Raw genomic sequence first — 16419 nt, forward strand, 5'->3', positions numbered from 1 at the left:
AGAATTACTTTATATAAATCCAACAAAAAAAATAATTGAAAGCTAAAACTAATGTACAGACACACTTGTCAACAATCTAAATCCGATATATCAAAATAAGTATTTGAAAAAGCATACCATAATTGTCTACAATCAATTACCAAACCAATATCATCCACATGCAACAACTTAAGCTAAGAAAGAGTCTCACCAACCTATAATATGCATATATATTTTAAATCTTTATGTTTCCTTCAAAACCCAAATTTTATGCCTATATATTTTAAATCTTTATGTTTACTTCCATTTACATGTGAAAAAAAGAAGAGACTAAGGCCTGCCCTGGCAGCTTCTGATTTGCTCCATAGATATATTCTTCAATAAAGAAAACGAAAACATATAATATTATATTATGTTGGAGACATAAAAGTTAACCCATCAAGAAATTACTTCTCTCCGTGACCTAAAATTTCCAACTCTTTCTCATAGGTGTCATTAGAGTGCTTCGAATAAGTTAAAATATTTTCGAATTATTTAAATTTAATTTAATAAGTAATACCAATTCAAGTATTTTATTAATAATTTTGTACTTAAATATTTGTCATGTCCTGGGTTTAAATTTTGTTTTTAATTTGATATTTTTTTTAATCCTCAAAGAACAATGGACAAGGCAATGCAAAGAACACGTAAAATGTATAGAGAAGAAAACAATATGGTAATGCTTGGCAACGGAAATTTCATTTATTTCTGTTTTTCGAATTTTCTAAAGGGAAAAGACAAATTATTATAGCTGTCAAGAGTGGTATTTTATTTGCAACAGCGAAGCAATTTGTAGTTACTAGATATTATCATATTAAAAACAAATAGTGTTGCGTATACTTTATAAAAACATGTATATATATTTTTCTGTTAAAATTTGGAAAAAAAAGAGTTAATTTCATTAAATGTCCTCCAAGTATGATTCGAATTTTAAATTGGTCCCTATTGAAAAATATGGGAAGACTAAAGAAGTGTCTAAAGGAGTTATTGGAAATTTATTGAACCAAATTGCCTACTCCTTGAACCCTTGCGGCAAAATGACTTGTTTTCATATTTGTGTTATTGGAAATTTATTGAACTAAATATTTGGGATGTGTTGACACTACACCAAAACAGGTTTTTAGCGGCATTTTTAGTGGCGTTTGGACAAAAACGCCACTAAAAATCAAGCATTAGCGGCGCTTTTTAGAAAACGCCGCTAAAAATAAGCATTAGCGGCGTTTTTCAAAAAGCGCCGCAAAAAACCTAAGCCCAACGACGCCTTTTTTTAGTTTTGAGGGGCATTTAACGGCATTTTTGAAAAATCGCCGCTAATGCTTGGGCCTTTAGCGACATTTTTAAAAAAGTGCCGCCAATGCTCGGGCCTTTAGCGGCGTTTTTTGAAAAGCGCCGCTAATACTCGTGCCTTTAGCAGCATTTTTTGAAAAGCGCCGCTAATAATAATAAAATCTAAAATTTCTCAAAATGACGCCGTTTTAATAGAAGAAGTTAAATTTATTAGTGGCGTTTTCGAAAAAAATGCCACAAAATAGACATTACTTGTGTTTTTTTATAAAAACGCCACAAAAAAAATTTTTTCGCGCCGGATTCATCCCAATATTTCCCCCTTGAAACCCCCAATTTCACTTTTAAAAATTCTCCGCCTAGTTGTGTTGCTCCTTCTCTCGTACAAACTTCACTCTTGTTTGTTTAATTTATTTCAATTTTGTTTTGTATAAATTTCAATTTCATTTTTACATCCGCCGCTGCAAGTGCAAATCCAAGGGCTACCATCTTTCGATTCCAAAAATTTTCCTTTTTCTCCTCGTAGATCCTTCTCCTGTTCATTGTTCTTTTTTCATTTTTCATTTCATTTCAGATTTTTTTTAAAAAAATTGTTTTTGAATAGTGTTTTGGTTCAGTGAGGAAAGCGCCGAGCTTTGTGGTAGTCAGATCTGATGGAACCATGAACTTGGATTTTCATTCTTGGGATTTTCATTCTTGGAATTTTTGTGAGTGTTTCTGTATTAGGTTTTAAGAAGCCGAACTAATAGCCTTGCTTAGCAGCAAGCACTACATACCAACGCCAGCTGAAGATGGAGATAGAGAACTAGAACCCTTTTCACAACTTTCCTTCCCTCCCCACTTCCAGGTTTGCCCATTTTATTTCACAACGACTCTTTGATTCGTCATTGCTGTCAATAAGTAGCACAAAGAATTTAAATTTTCCTTTATTTGTTCTCTGTGAATTGATTTAATGCTTGAAGATTGAATTAAAATTTGAGAGAGAAGTTAGCCTGTTACCTCTAACGTTTTAAGATGGATCCTTTAGCTACGGTCAGCGAAGAGCTAGCGGAGATCGACGGACAAGTCGCCGACATTTTTTGAGCTTTATCATAAGACTTTAATTTCTTTTTCTTCTTTGTTTATGCGATGTAAGAATTTAATTTCTTTTTCGAGCTTTATCGACATTTTTATTCATTTTTAACTCTCTGGGTTTTTATTCTTTTGATTGTTTTATAACAGTTTCTTCTTAAAGGATATGTGATATACGAAATCCAAGAGTTGAATCCAGGTGTTCATTTATTCATACACTATTCTACTTTATCTTGTTTTTATCACAATGTTTCATATTTGGTCTATAAATTTCAAGAAACTTCGTTTGGCAGATAACAATTTACTTCATGGAGCTTGCTACCCCACATACAGAAGAAGTAATAAAACTTGTTGATAAAGTTGGCGATTTTGAGTGGTTAATTCAGAAATCTCCATTATCTTAGACTTGCAAAGTAGAACAGAACACTAACTGATTTGGTCCCTTTTAATAGAAACTGAACTCTCTAGGATTTTTGCATTATTATTTAGTATGAACATTACTAATGTATTTCCATATGGCAGGTTCGTTCAACTTGATGTGGGTCTTCTAAAGGTCAGAAATAAAATAAGTTGAGCATATTAGGTTTGTCACCTAAAGGGCTCTGTAGATTGTTTTAGATTGGCTTGATTTTTTTATTCACTCAATATTTCTCTTTATCTCTCCATTTGATCCTGTTCTAGCATCATTTAGTACTTGTTCTCATATGTTCATTGATATTTAAGTTATGTTCTTTTGTGTTCGATTATTTTAGGTGCTGCTGAAGAAGCAACCGCAGTTTTTGGTCAAGCAGCTGCTCTTTGTGTTCAAAAGCAGTACGTGGATCATGGGGCAGCTAGCCCAAATTTGTATATTTTCAGTCAGGATTATAATTTGTTTTTGTCGCGGAATACATTGAATCTGAGAACTTGAGTGATCTAGAAGATGTTGATACATGTCTTAAGGTATAATTTACTTTCAGTTTACATTTGTCATCTCTAACAAATGACTCAAACTTGAAAGTTACTGTAGCTTATGTTCTTAACATTAGTTGTCTTAAAAGTTGAATTTGAATGAGTCTAAAAATTATATAATCCTAAACTTAGTGTTCCTGAACACAATTATAACATCTTTTCTTAGCATATAAACTTAGCATGAATCAAGTCAATGATCAGTTTAATCTTTTCAGGTTTGGAGCCATCAAACACTAGTGGTGTTGTCTTCTTTATGGTTCAGACTGCGAGAGTGGAGAGGAGGATAAATGAGACAGATAACTATAGCAAATTGGTGTATGTATAGGAAGCTTAAATTTTTATTTTGTAGCATTAAGTTTTCTGTAGCATTAAGTTTTTATTTTGTATGCATTGGTGTATGTGATTTTATCATGAGGATAAATGTTTTCTGTAGCTATCTTTCCATTGTTTATTTTAGTTTTGATTCTAAATTTTTATTTTTACTTTAATATTTACGACAACTTGAGTTCTAACTTTTGTATTTTAATTGTGTTATTAATTTATTATTTTAAATTCTAAAACTAAATTCATTAATTTTTATATTTAGTTTTAAAGTTAAAATTTCATAGAAAATTTAATTTAAATAGTATTTTTTATTTATCCTTAAAAAGTATATTTAAAGTTCAAATTTAAAAATAAAACATAATATAATATTTATCATAAAAATAAATATTATTTGATTAAAATAATTTTTTTGAAGTTTATGTTTTTAGCGGCGTTTTTGCTAGAAGCGCTGCTAAAGGTCATGGTCTATAGCGACGTTTATGATAAAAGCGTCGCTAAATGTCTTGGTCTTTAGCGGCGTTTGTGGGAAAGTGCCGCTAAAAGTCGTGGTCTTTAGCGGCGTTTGAGGGAAAAGCGCCGTTAAAGGTCTTGGTCTTTAGCGGCATTTGTGAGAAAAGCGCCGCTAAAGGTCTTGGTCTTTAGCGGCGTTTGTAGGAAAAGCGCCGCTAAAGTTAGCGACGCGTTATTTAGCGGTGTTTTTTTCGACGCTTTGCAAAGCGCCGCAAATACAAAAGCGCCGCTAAAAGCCTGTTTTGGTGTAGTGTGAGATTATAGATCATATCTAGCTTATCAATGGATATCCACTTGAGGGAACTTTATCGGATCTCACTTATCAAACCCCTTAGATCAAGGAAGTAGAATTGGAATGGATCGTTGAAGACTTAGCTACAACAACCCTTGTTTAAATTGATTGTTATTTTTATATTGTATTCAAATCATTTAGTTGATTTTTAATAGGGATTGTGATAGATTTTCTTTACGTTAGCAAGTCTCGAAATATTTTATATAATTGAGAGACTTATATAGGTTATTTTACTGAGAGAGATAACACTTAATCTGTAGTGAGGAACTTTATTTTATAAGTGCATTGTGACACTAAAACCTATTGAGTTGTGGTTTTACTTGGTAAGTTCACAGGAGTGAATTTAGTGGGAAGAGTATCAATCTTCAAGGTACAAATGTGAGAAAATTGTCACAGGTGTGTGATAGATTTAGGTTCACTTATTGCTAGTGTTGAAGATGGTGGATATTTTTCACTAAGCTAGACTCTACAAATGTAGGGAAATCGAACTCCCTAAACAATTTTTGAGTCACTTGTTTTATTCTTGTTACCGCACGTGAAGAAGTTTCCACTACCTTAGCCATACCTTCCAAGCGCCTAGCTTATTCTTCAACAAACATTCGGGTTAACAATTTGTATCAGAGCCTACAACTTAACGCAACTAGTGGAGATTCTTGGTGTTGCTAGATTCAAGCTATGGAAGGTTCGTCTACTTCTCAACCCCTTATGCTTGAGGCTGGTAATTATGCATACTGGAAAGCACGTATAAAGGTGTACATAAAGTCCATTGATGAGAAGGCCTAGAGTGCAGTGCTTACCGGATGGGAACCACCCAAGATGGATATCGGTGATGAAAGAATGACTAAGCTAGAGGTTTAATGGAAAACAAAAGAAGAAAAGCTTGCTAATGCCAACTTTAAAGCTTTATACGCTATCTTCTCTAGAGTAGACTTGTAGGAATTCAAAAGGATCGCAAAATGTACTGTGGCTAAATTGGCATGGGATATTTTGGAGACAGTTGATGAATGTACCTCCAACGTTACACAATCTAAGATACAGATTCTGACATCCAAATGTGATAGCCTAAGAAAGCAAAAATCAAAGACTATTGGAGAGTTCTATATAGAGTTGTATGATTTATCAGATTAGACATTTGCATTTGGAGAGTAATACTTTCCAATCTCGAACTGGTCAGGAAGGTGTTGAAATCTCTTCCTAAGAGATTTTCATCAAGGTTACAGCTATTGAGGAGGCCAAGGATCTTGAAAGGTCGGCTGTTGATAAACTTATTGGCTCTTTACAAGCATTTGATGTTAACTTTGATGAGGCTAAACACAATAGAGCAAAATGATATAGAAACATTGTTGTTCAAGTGGCTAAGGAAGTGCTAACTTCCCAGAATGCTGCTATTTAATATCTCTAGGAGTAGATAGCCTTACTCATACAAAACTTTAATAGGGCTCTCAAGAAGTAGAAAAGGAGGTTCAAGAAGTTTGAAGCAGTGCCATTGTCCCTAGAAGCAAACCAAAAGGAATAGTCATAAAGGTGGAACTTGAGAATGACAAGAAGAAAGGTGTCCACTACTATGATTGTCAAGGATATGGTCATATCTAATCTGAGTGTGCTAACACTTTAAAAGAAAAAAAGAAGTCACTCTTTGTAACTTTAAGTGATGAGGATTCATATAGTGGATCTGATTAAGAACATATTCATCATAATTTTATTATTTTTGCTACAAATACTGACAGAGGAGATGATGAAGATTTTAATGGAGATTTTAATATTGATTCGGATGAAGAATTTTTGAAAACTTCAAGGAAATGTTAGGAAATTAAGGGCAACTCTTTGAAATCAACTCTCAATTGTCATAGGAGAATAACAATTGAATGATGAAAATACAATCTTGGATAAACAAGTAGATGCAAAAGAGTCTCTTCTAGCAGAGGAGCTTGATAATCTTGTGAACTTCAAGAAGAAAATTGTTGAAACTAAAGTCATGCTTGAGAAATTCACCTCCAGTAGCAAAAAACTTGATGAAATCTTAGAAGTTGGAAGGTGAGATTTAGGAAATGGAGGCTTAGGGTATCTTGACAAAGGGGAGGCTATCATCTAGAGTCTTACAATCTTTGTGAAGGCCTCAAGTTCTAGTGTTACTAATGAAAGCTCAAAGCTCGTGTTGATCAAGAGTGCCAAGAAGGAAATCACTTCACATGAAGTGATTTCTCATTATTGTGGATCCCCTAGACATATAAGGTTTATATGTTTCAAGATGCCACATGATCTAAGGTGGAGATGTGTAGTGCATAAAGAAGTGTCTATTCCTTGTGGGACATCAAGAGTTAAAAAACAGAAACAAATGTGAGTGAAGATGGAAACAAGGTGTATGCTAGTTGCAAATTAATCACTAAAGTCCACTATTGATGGAGTATGGTATTTTGATAGTGATTGCTCTTAGCACATGAAAGGTAATCGGTCTTATCTGACTTATTTTGAGGAGTCTTCTGTTAGAAGGGTGACTTTCGGTGATGGAAAGAAAGGACAGATATTCGATAAATGGATTGTGAATGTTCTTGACATGCCTTGATTGAATAACTTATTCTTGGTGAATGATCTTAAAGCCAATCTGGTAAGCATTAACCAACTTTGTCACAAATGTATGCTTGTTAATTTCATTAAAGACAAATGTATAGTTGCCACTGGATCTAATGAAGTGGTTATGTAAGGTGTTTGAAATTTTGATAATTGCTACAAGGTGATGCTATCTATCAACTGCAATAGTGTTGCAACCCTAAAATTAGAGCTATGACAAGAAAAGCTTGGTCATATCCACTTTAAGGGTCTATAGAGATTGGTTAGATTTGAGGCAGTTTGATGAATCCCAAAATTTTAAGGAACCATTCTTAAGGTGTGTAGAAATTCTATGAAAGGTAAATTATAACGCCCCTAAAATCATTATGCTATAAAATAGGCATTGATTTGAGATCGTACATAGTGGATTTTTCTTTTTTATTTGACAAAAATGGGCCCGAAGGCCATTACCCCAATTCATGAATAAAAATTACACAATTATGGATATCGCTTGGATACTCCATATCGAAAAAAAATTACACTAATTTTTTAGGGCAAGATAACAAAGGAGGTCTGCAAATTTATTTCTATCGTGCCTAATACATTTTACTTCAACATCAATGAATGACTCAATCATGCCTCTCACCTCATAGATCTGATGATCGAGGATTATAATGTCGTCTTGGTGCTTGTTGCGTGTAAATAATGCAATTGTGCAAGTGCACACATCAATTCAAGTAATATAATGATGAGTGAGTATCATCACCACAGGGATCGAAAGTTGATTTGAATTGGTAAGCATCACTGAAGATTTACAGAATGAAATTGTGAAAAAGGAAAAAAGTATAAATTGGTGAAGGGAATGAATGAATGAACTAATAACATCAATTATAACTAAAACATGACTAACTAATCTAAATGTCGTGGCAATTCACAAGGAACAAGTAGAGAGTATTTCTGCTGTAGAATGATAAAGGTTGGAATTACTCAGGGAATATTTTCATAACATAGTAATGCCATGGCAAAGTTATGACTAAAATACTGTCCAAATATTTACTACTGCAATTTACTTCTTTTGAGAGTTAAACTTTGATTACTATTTAAAGTCTGTATATGTCTACAAGACTCACAAATGATAACCAACTAACGCTTTATACCTGTACAGATCGCATCTTTTATGTCTAGAGTGTTGCGAATATTCTTTTGAGTACTCACCTGTACCAATCGGTTAATAATCCAATGTATTTAATCCTTTTAGATTCAAATCCACCTAAGTTCATAACATGCAATCAACTATGGCTAGAGCTTGCATGTATTCCAAATAAACTAGAATAGAATGAAACAATAAATTTAATCACAAGCATATCATGGGCATTACAATAAATTCAATATTCACCCATATAATTCCAACCCGAAGATAATTAACTCACGGGTTAGGTAATGAAATCCAAAATTAAATAATTCATCAACATACTTCAAGTTTCACAAATCACAAAATTCAAAACCAAGAAAACAGAACAAAGGCAGCACTGAAGAAAGTTCTTGTTGCGCTCTAACTTCTTATCCAGATTCTACGCAAAACCCAAGGCAAATTTCTTTTCCCCTTCTTCGTATCTATGATCTTCCTTCTTTAGCTGCTTCCTTCTTCTTCTCTTCTGAATTACTCCACTAGATTGTGTTGCAGCGAGTAACTGCTCTCTTTCTTTTCTTTTTCTCCTCACAATCCGTGTGTGTCCTTTCTTCTGTTCTCTCTCCTCCTTTTCTAGGGTAGATCCGTCCATCTCAGTACAGATCTTTTACTCTTCTTTTTCAGGGTGATTTATCTAGTACACGTAAAGCTGGCTGAGAGTGACGTGGATTGAATGCTGCGTTATCTTCTTGGAATTGCCATGGCATTTCTGTTGGTAATCTATCCCAACATTTGCCATGGTAATGTTTCACCTCATTTGTTCTCTTTTCCTCTTCTTATTTTCCTTCTTCTTTCTTCTTTCATCCTACTTGTACCTACTACCAAAGACTACCAAAATTCTTTCCAATAATTAAAAGTAACATAAATATATAGTTGAAACACAATAAAAGCTTTAGTATGCAATACTCTAATAATAAGTCTAAAATGAAAATATATTTTCTTAATTACAAGTAAATACTTTAGTTTAGAGGCTTGAAATATAACTCTTTTCAAGAGTTATCACACCTTCAAACCTGAATTATTGCTTGTCCTTAAGCAAATATGTATGAGTATGCATGAATTTGCCTAAACATTACAATTTCCAAATATATCACTAGACTATTTGAAATATATTTTTCACCTCTATTCTCAGCAGTCTTCTAAATAAAGAAAAAATGGTTCGAGTTTTATAGACTTGTTTAGCAATTGAAGTGCAAAAAATGTTTCCTAAAAATAAAAGTTCCTAAATAATTATGCAATTATGGCTATAGCAGACCTCTTCAAATATATTTAAAATATCTTTCCTCTAAATTCAATTTCATTATTCTTACTTATTCAAAATTTAAATTATAATTATTACTTTCTTTAGGAAATTCATCTTGTCACATGATTTCTTTACTTGACAACCTCAATGAAGCAAACACTAGACGACCAGATATTACATCATGCCATAATTTGAATGGAATTCCCTTATAAAGTTAAGGCTTTTAACTAAACAGATGCATGGAGCAAAAAACTACCTCTTTAGCTACTCAGTCCAACACTTAAGAAGAGTGTCCCTAAATTATTATTTAACATATTTTTTTTCTTTTTTTGAAATGCTCTTATTTGAACTCATTTTTCTGATCAATAATGCGATGGAGCAAACAAAGCATTATTGACTTACTCAATAAATTAGAACATTAGAGTGCAAAACTATTGCTAAGATATTCCTTATCATTTACAAATAGATTATTGAATTTAGGATTAAGAAATTCTAGATGCATTAAAAGAATCCTACTACAGACTTCATTGCATTGCTACTTAGGTTGTTCTACTTTGAAGAATCAATTTTCAAAAAGCTATCCTAAGCTAAATAGACCTAACTACTTGAAAAGTTTTCTAAATTTATTAAAGATTTATTATCCTCATCGAATATCATAGACAAAAAATATACTTAACAAAGTCTGGCAATTGTTTGGAAATTGTATGTCATGGCAAAGTAAATGACAAGACAAAAAATATTAACATACATATCTAATGCAACATATATGCACAACACACCCCAAACCTAAGGGATGCATTGTCCTCAATGTAGAAAAATGGGAAATGTTAGAGAATATATATTTACAAGTATAGAAATGCAATGATAAAGAAAAATGAATGCATAGATTAGAAATGAAAGCTTGAACAAAATGTTTGTTACTCTTAAGTTGGTTTGGTAGACTTCTTGGCAGCACATTTGTAACGCTTCTGTCGCCCAAAGTTTCCACTCTTAGCTGGGATTGCTTTTCCAGCAGTTGTCTTGAAATACTTCCTTTTACGTTGACTAATAGGTAGCTCATCTTTAGAATCAGAGTTTGATTTCATGAGTTCATTGATTAGTTGATGAACTACACATTCTCGTGCGATTATAGGTGCTTTTGCTCTTAGTGTGGTGGTAGTTGTAGTGTTCTCAGAGTCAACTTAGATAGATTTAGCTTTCTCTGCTTCTCTTTATTTTTCGGTGGTCTACTTCTTTGCAGTAGGTTCTTCACTCTCATCCTCCTCCTCCTCGGGTTCCAACAACAACTTCTTAGAAATGACACCTTTGTTAGGGGTTCGTTCTTCATTGACTTGAAGAGGAACCTTGACCTTTTAACAAAGTGCGGTTATAAGCGACGGAAAGTTCAAAGCACCAACGTTTTCAAGGCATAGTGATGGACCTCTCGAAAGATAATGTTTCCAACGTTTATCTTTTGTCCCATGATAATCAAGTGAAGAAGTATCAGATGTTCCTTTGAGATTGTAGATTTGTGGGTAGATGGGATGAAACAATTTTTGAGGAAATTATATCTTACCCTACAATGGGGCTTTAAAGTGATCCTATCAACAGTGTAACAATCATTCCTATATATCGTCCACTTGGTGCCTTCTACACAGACATCAGTGAGCACGTGATTTAATTTTTCTACTCTCTTTGTCTTAAGAAAATCCACGTGTTCATTTGAACCATCAGAAAACCCGTATTGTGCATTTATAGACTTGGCACCAAATAGTACTGAGGCACCTCGCACATAACACATTTTCAAGAGAACTAAGATGAGCATAAATTTCCTTTAGCACTTGAGGGAAAACATCGTCAGGAAGGAGACAGAAAGCTTGCCATCCATGTTTCTCCACCACGGATGAAATGGCTTTAGCATACTCCATCCCTATCTTGAAAATGAAATCCCTTTTCTAAGCACAGAGGCTGTTTGGAAATGTTTTGGTGGTACTTAGTTTCTGCTGCCTTGCTGAAGAATGTACGAGGGTGTGAAATAATGGAAGTGGATGGTGCTTGTCGAGCAATGGAAAAGAAGATGATAACTGCAAGAATGAAAAAGGTGAGACCTTTAAAAGTTTGGGAGAAAAACAGAGAGCAAAATAGTAGCGAAATAAAATGAGCAAAACAGCAAAACAGCTCCGTAATCCGATCGGGGGCTTCTCCCATTTTTGGGGCCTTGGTGACATGGGAAAAATTTCCTTGCTTGTCAGGTTGTGTATCCGAAAGTCATCGCCAAGCACATTTGCCCATTTCCAAATAGCCCTAGAATCCTCATTTTTACCCCGGAAGATAACATTGTTACGACTATTCCACAAATTCCAAAGAATCGTAATCAAATCTTCGAATATATTTTTGTCCAATAAATGCATAGTCTCCTCCAACCAATCAATGCATTTTTCATGAATCTTTTGAGAAGACTACCATTAAGCCCTCTGAGAGCAAGGATCGCGTAGGCCTTCGTGCACTCCTTAAGAGCGTGAAAGGCTGTCTCATCTCCATCATCACTGCACTTCAAGCATCCCTTACCAAAGCTTTGCTTAATTGAAGAGATTTGAACATTCTTCAAGAGAAAATCATGGCTCAATCTCCACACGAAGAGAATTTTAGGAAGTATCTGAAGCTTCCAAATGATCTTCCAAAAGAGTCGATGTGGACCAAAGCCAACCTTCTTGAAGATAAGCCACGAATAGGCCGATTTCATTGTGTAACTTCCATTTTTATTATGGAACCAAATAACTCTATCTATCGGCCTATTGGGGATGATGGGAAGCTCACAAATCTACTCCCCCACCATTTCACCAAAAAGCTCGCAGACCCAAATACCATCCCAAACAAGGTGATTAGGTTTCCATAAGTCTTACACCACCCTTTCCTGAATGTCAACACTAGGATCACTTAAAGTATTACCATCAAGACCTTCAAAACCCCACATTTTCAACCAAACTGTCACTCTTCTGCCGTTCCTAATTTCCCAATCGAATCCTGCTTTGAGGGCTTTAGCTGCAGTTGAGATACTCGTCCAAGCGAAGGAAGGCTTATCGACCGTTTTAGGATGAAACACATCTCCATCCTAAAAATATTTAGAGTAGAGGACATGGAAGCACAAGGTATCTTTGTGGTTAATAAGGCACCAAACTTGTCTCTCTAGAAGCATAATACTGAAAAGCCTAAGGTCTCTAAATCTGAGGTCGCCCACTCCCTTTGGCTTGCACAATGTGTCCCAAGCCATCATCACCCATTTGCGTCCTTTGGCTTTGCTAGCCCACTAATAACTTCGCATCCTCGAAAGCATCTCATCAGTCATACCTCTAGGAGAAAGAAAAACTGAAAGAGCATAAGTAGACAAGGATTGTAATATATCTATAATAAAAATATCCTTACCACCATAGGATAAAAACCTTTTTGACCAACCATTTATCCTATTAGAGAACCGATCGAGAATGTGTTGAAAAGCCCCTGTCTTTTTTTTCCAATGATAAGCAGAAGACCAAGATAATTTCCCATCGTCTCAACCAACCATATCCCCAACGCATCACTAAGGTGCCGCCTTTGATTTCTTGGGGTGTTGAGGCTAAAACACACCATAGACTTAGAAGGATTAAAGTTCTGAGAATTTCCAAGTCCATCAAAAAGGAAAAGTGAAGTAGATATCCTAGAGGATTCAATTATCATTATGAAAGTGAGAAATTGGAGTTTGAAGTGAAGAAATTTGAGAAGATAGAGAAGAGATTAAAGAGAAAATGTAAGATATCAAATATTTTCTTCTGAAATTTATGTTTAGTTAAAGTAGAGATATGAAAAAGTGATTTCTAGTAAAGAAATTGCTTATGTTCTAACATGTCAATGAAGTGAGAAAGAAAAGAAGTGATGAAAATATTATAGATAAATGAGAGCAAGTGACAAAAGTGTGAAAGGATTAGAAAAGAAGTAAGGAAATGAAATCTAGCAAAAGAAAGGTAAGCACTCATATTAACTCTATTTATTTTTCAAAGAATTATATTGAAAAATGTTGCAAATTAAGTGTAGAGAATGAAAAATAAATTAAAAACACTAAATAGTGTGAAATTGATGGAGAGGAATAATATTTAGAAATATTTTAAGTTTAAAATGAGTAAATTGACATATATGTGACATGATAAGTGAAAGTGGAAATAATTATGATATGTATAAGACATGTTAGAAAGTGAGACTAAATTGAATAATATTTGAAATTTTAGAGAAAGATGTAAATAAGTATTCTTGAGTTGGAAATTATGAAGTGAGAAGTGATTTAACTAGTAATGAAATAAATTTAGTAAAGTGGGTATAGTAAGTGATATTGAATCGTGATTAAAAGATATAGATTAAATAAGTGATAAAGTATTGTAAAGTGATATTAAGTGACCATAAGTGTAAATTTCATGAATAAATATTAAAGTGTATAAGATTTGAAAATTGATATTCAAATTAATAAAATAATGAAAGAGCTAAGTAATATGTGTCAAGTGCATTAATTAAAAAAAGATGAAATTAGTGAAATGAGGTATAGTAGGTGACTTTAAAGTATGAAGAAGTGTAAACATAGGTGGTAATATGTGAATGTCATAAGTAATCATACTTATATGAGAAGTGAAAATTTAGTGACTAAGTGATTGAAAATAAATATGAAAGTGATAACTGTTAAGTGAAGCTAAAAGAAGGTTATGAAATAATTTTTAGTGGACCTAAATGAAGTTTTATATGGTAGTAAGTTAAATTGAAAGTGATATTGAAGTGAATTTATAAGGGTTATTGAATTATATGTTAGCAAGGACTAATTTGGAAAGATTGTAAGGTTTAGTATAGTGAAATTGATGCAATGAAGACAAAATTTCAAAGAGTGTAAAAATTAAAAGTATGAAACTAAAATGCTTGAATTTAATTCTGTAACACCCCGAACCCGAAACCGACACCGGAGTCGAACACGAGGTGTTAACTGACTTTAACCCCTTACAAAATTTATTTTCCAGACACTGCCCAATCTGTGTACTAGTCGTTTTAAAAATCATATCTTGAGTTTCGTAACTCGAAAATCAGTTTCGTAATTTTTCCCAGAAACTAGACTCATGTGCCCATCTATGTATTTTTTTCTAGAATTTTTGGTTGGCCCAATTAGTACAGTTTATTAGTCAAAGTCTCCCAAGTTGCAGGGGTCGACTACACTGACCTTTGCCCATTACGACTTGGATATCTCCCTGCACGGGGCTTCAATACTGATGCCGTTTGTTTCTATGAAAACTAGACTCAGAGAGGAATCTGTACATATATGGTACGACCCCTAATTATCTCTGGTTAATTTGTAATGAATTTTCAAAGTCGGAGCAGGGAATCCAGATACGGTTCTGGCCCTGTCCCACAATAATCTGATTATCTCTTAATATACTGCCCATATGATCTTTTCGTTACTTCCTCATGAAAGCAGACTCATCGAGCTTCGATTACATAATTTATTCATCAATTAATTCCAATCCTACTATTTTTAGTGATTTTTCAATCTCATGACACTGCTGCTGCCAGCATCTGTTACGAAAGTAACTAGGTCCATCTCATGCCTACCCTTGATCCAACTCAATCGAACATTCGTGCCATTTTCGCATGGCTTAAAGTTTACATGCCAAAATTCAAACACAACGTAATAGCTTATACATGCCAAAATGTTCTTCTAAGCCAACTAAGAAGAAAGTACCAAAACTTGCTATCCGGTGTGATGACTTCGATGACGGCCTGACCCCGCAAAAATAGATGAGTCCAAGCAACCTATAATGGGTGACAAGGAAACACCGAGTGAGTTTATAACTCAGTAAGTCATAAGCAATGCACTACCATCCATCAATAACATTATCACAAGAGGAAACAAAATGGAACGAGACAATTTACTCCATCCATACCGAACCATACCATAGTTCCTCCAACCTATCGATTCAATTTCATATCAATTCATGCATTCACAATCCATATACTCATCAATAGGACATTGAAGCATTTTCATAAATCAATTTATTCTCGTTACAATCAAACAACTAAACGGCCTTTCACCCATCCTACGATAAATTTTATGTACGTGACTTCAAGTATAGTTGTCACATAGGTTCAACTTACCGAGCTCAACACCAAGTATAAGCATAGCACCTATTAGCCATGTACTCAAGACACTTACCCGATCCGCTGTCCGCGATCGACTCAATGGTGTCGCACACATAGTGTCCATAATGATTCACGAATGTATATTGAGCCCGCACACTCAGTGCTATATAATCAACTCGCACACTTAGTGCTACGTAATCAAATCGCACACTTAGTGCTACATAGTCAAACTCGCACACTTAGTGCCGCATGGTCAATTCGCACACTTAGTGCATCATATTCATTTCGCACACTTAGTGCTGTACAATTTAATCCCGCGCACTTAGCGCCAATCTCATGGTCATAAATGGTTATCCCGCACGTTTAGTGCCGAGATCAACAACTCAGTACATCTTACCTCTTTTCTTTCATTCAACAATTTCATCATCACATACGTACATGCATATATATATATGTATATTTATTCATTCCATTCAGCATCAATACATAAACATTATGACCATTTGAAATAATACCAACTACATGCTTAATGACTTACCTCGTGTTGGGTAAGACGGTTCCAACTCGACTACTCGATGACCTTTTCTTTGCCTTTGCTCGATTCACCTCCTTTAACTCCTTGAGCTAAATCAAACAAATTTAACTCATTAAAGTCTCATTTTGCTAGCTTATGGCCGAATATGACAAGGAGTTTGATGGGTCATATGGCCACCTTTTAGCTCAAGTACACAATGGTCATATGCAATTTTAATCACATCAAATGATTCAATACAATTCACTCGAACATCAAAAGAGAACCTCAAGGTACTTAGTCCATATACACATTAGACATTAGAGTCACATATGTACGAATTCACGAATCGAGTT

At 34.3% G+C, this 16419-nt stretch overlaps 1 protein-coding gene and 1 long non-coding RNA gene across 7 annotated transcripts; one reads left to right on the forward strand and one right to left on the reverse strand.

The window, feature by feature from the left end:
• Positions 1–1582: 1582 nt before the first annotated feature.
• On the forward strand, positions 1583–3756 carry LOC107892209 (uncharacterized). 6 transcript variants are annotated; one of them, XR_005918668.1, is made up of 4 exons: positions 1586–2432; positions 2524–2956; positions 3126–3315; positions 3540–3756. It is a non-coding gene; the product is annotated as an uncharacterized lncRNA (long non-coding RNA). The 6 variants fall into 6 exon arrangements; XR_005918666.1 differs by having other exon boundaries at positions 1589–2572; positions 2667–2926; XR_005918665.1 differs by having other exon boundaries at positions 1591–2572; positions 2896–2956.
• Positions 3757–12307: 8551 nt separating this feature from the next.
• LOC107892738 (uncharacterized mitochondrial protein AtMg00310-like) lies at positions 12308–12679 on the reverse strand. Its single transcript, XM_016817791.1, has 2 exons — positions 12587–12679; positions 12308–12520 (listed from the first exon to the last, which is right to left on the reverse strand). The coding sequence occupies exons 1-2, from the start codon at positions 12677–12679 to the stop codon at positions 12308–12310; spliced, it is 306 nt and encodes a 101-aa protein (XP_016673280.1).
• Positions 12680–16419: the final 3740 nt, after the last annotated feature.

This window comes from Gossypium hirsutum, chromosome D09, assembly GCF_007990345.1.
Source record: "Gossypium hirsutum isolate 1008001.06 chromosome D09, Gossypium_hirsutum_v2.1, whole genome shotgun sequence".
In the NCBI taxonomy this organism is placed as follows: Eukaryota; Viridiplantae; Streptophyta; class Magnoliopsida; order Malvales; family Malvaceae; genus Gossypium; species Gossypium hirsutum.

Excerpts from the sequence above, each read along its gene's own strand:
- LOC107892738 (XM_016817791.1), bottom strand. The coding sequence starts at position 12,679 with ATGGCTTGGGACACATTGTGCAAGCCAAAGGGAGTGGGCGACCTCAGA. Across the intron at positions 12,521-12,586 it reads TTATGCTTCTAGAGAGACAA|GATGGAGATGTGTTTCATCC; the intron begins GTTTGGTGCCTT and ends AAATATTTTTAG.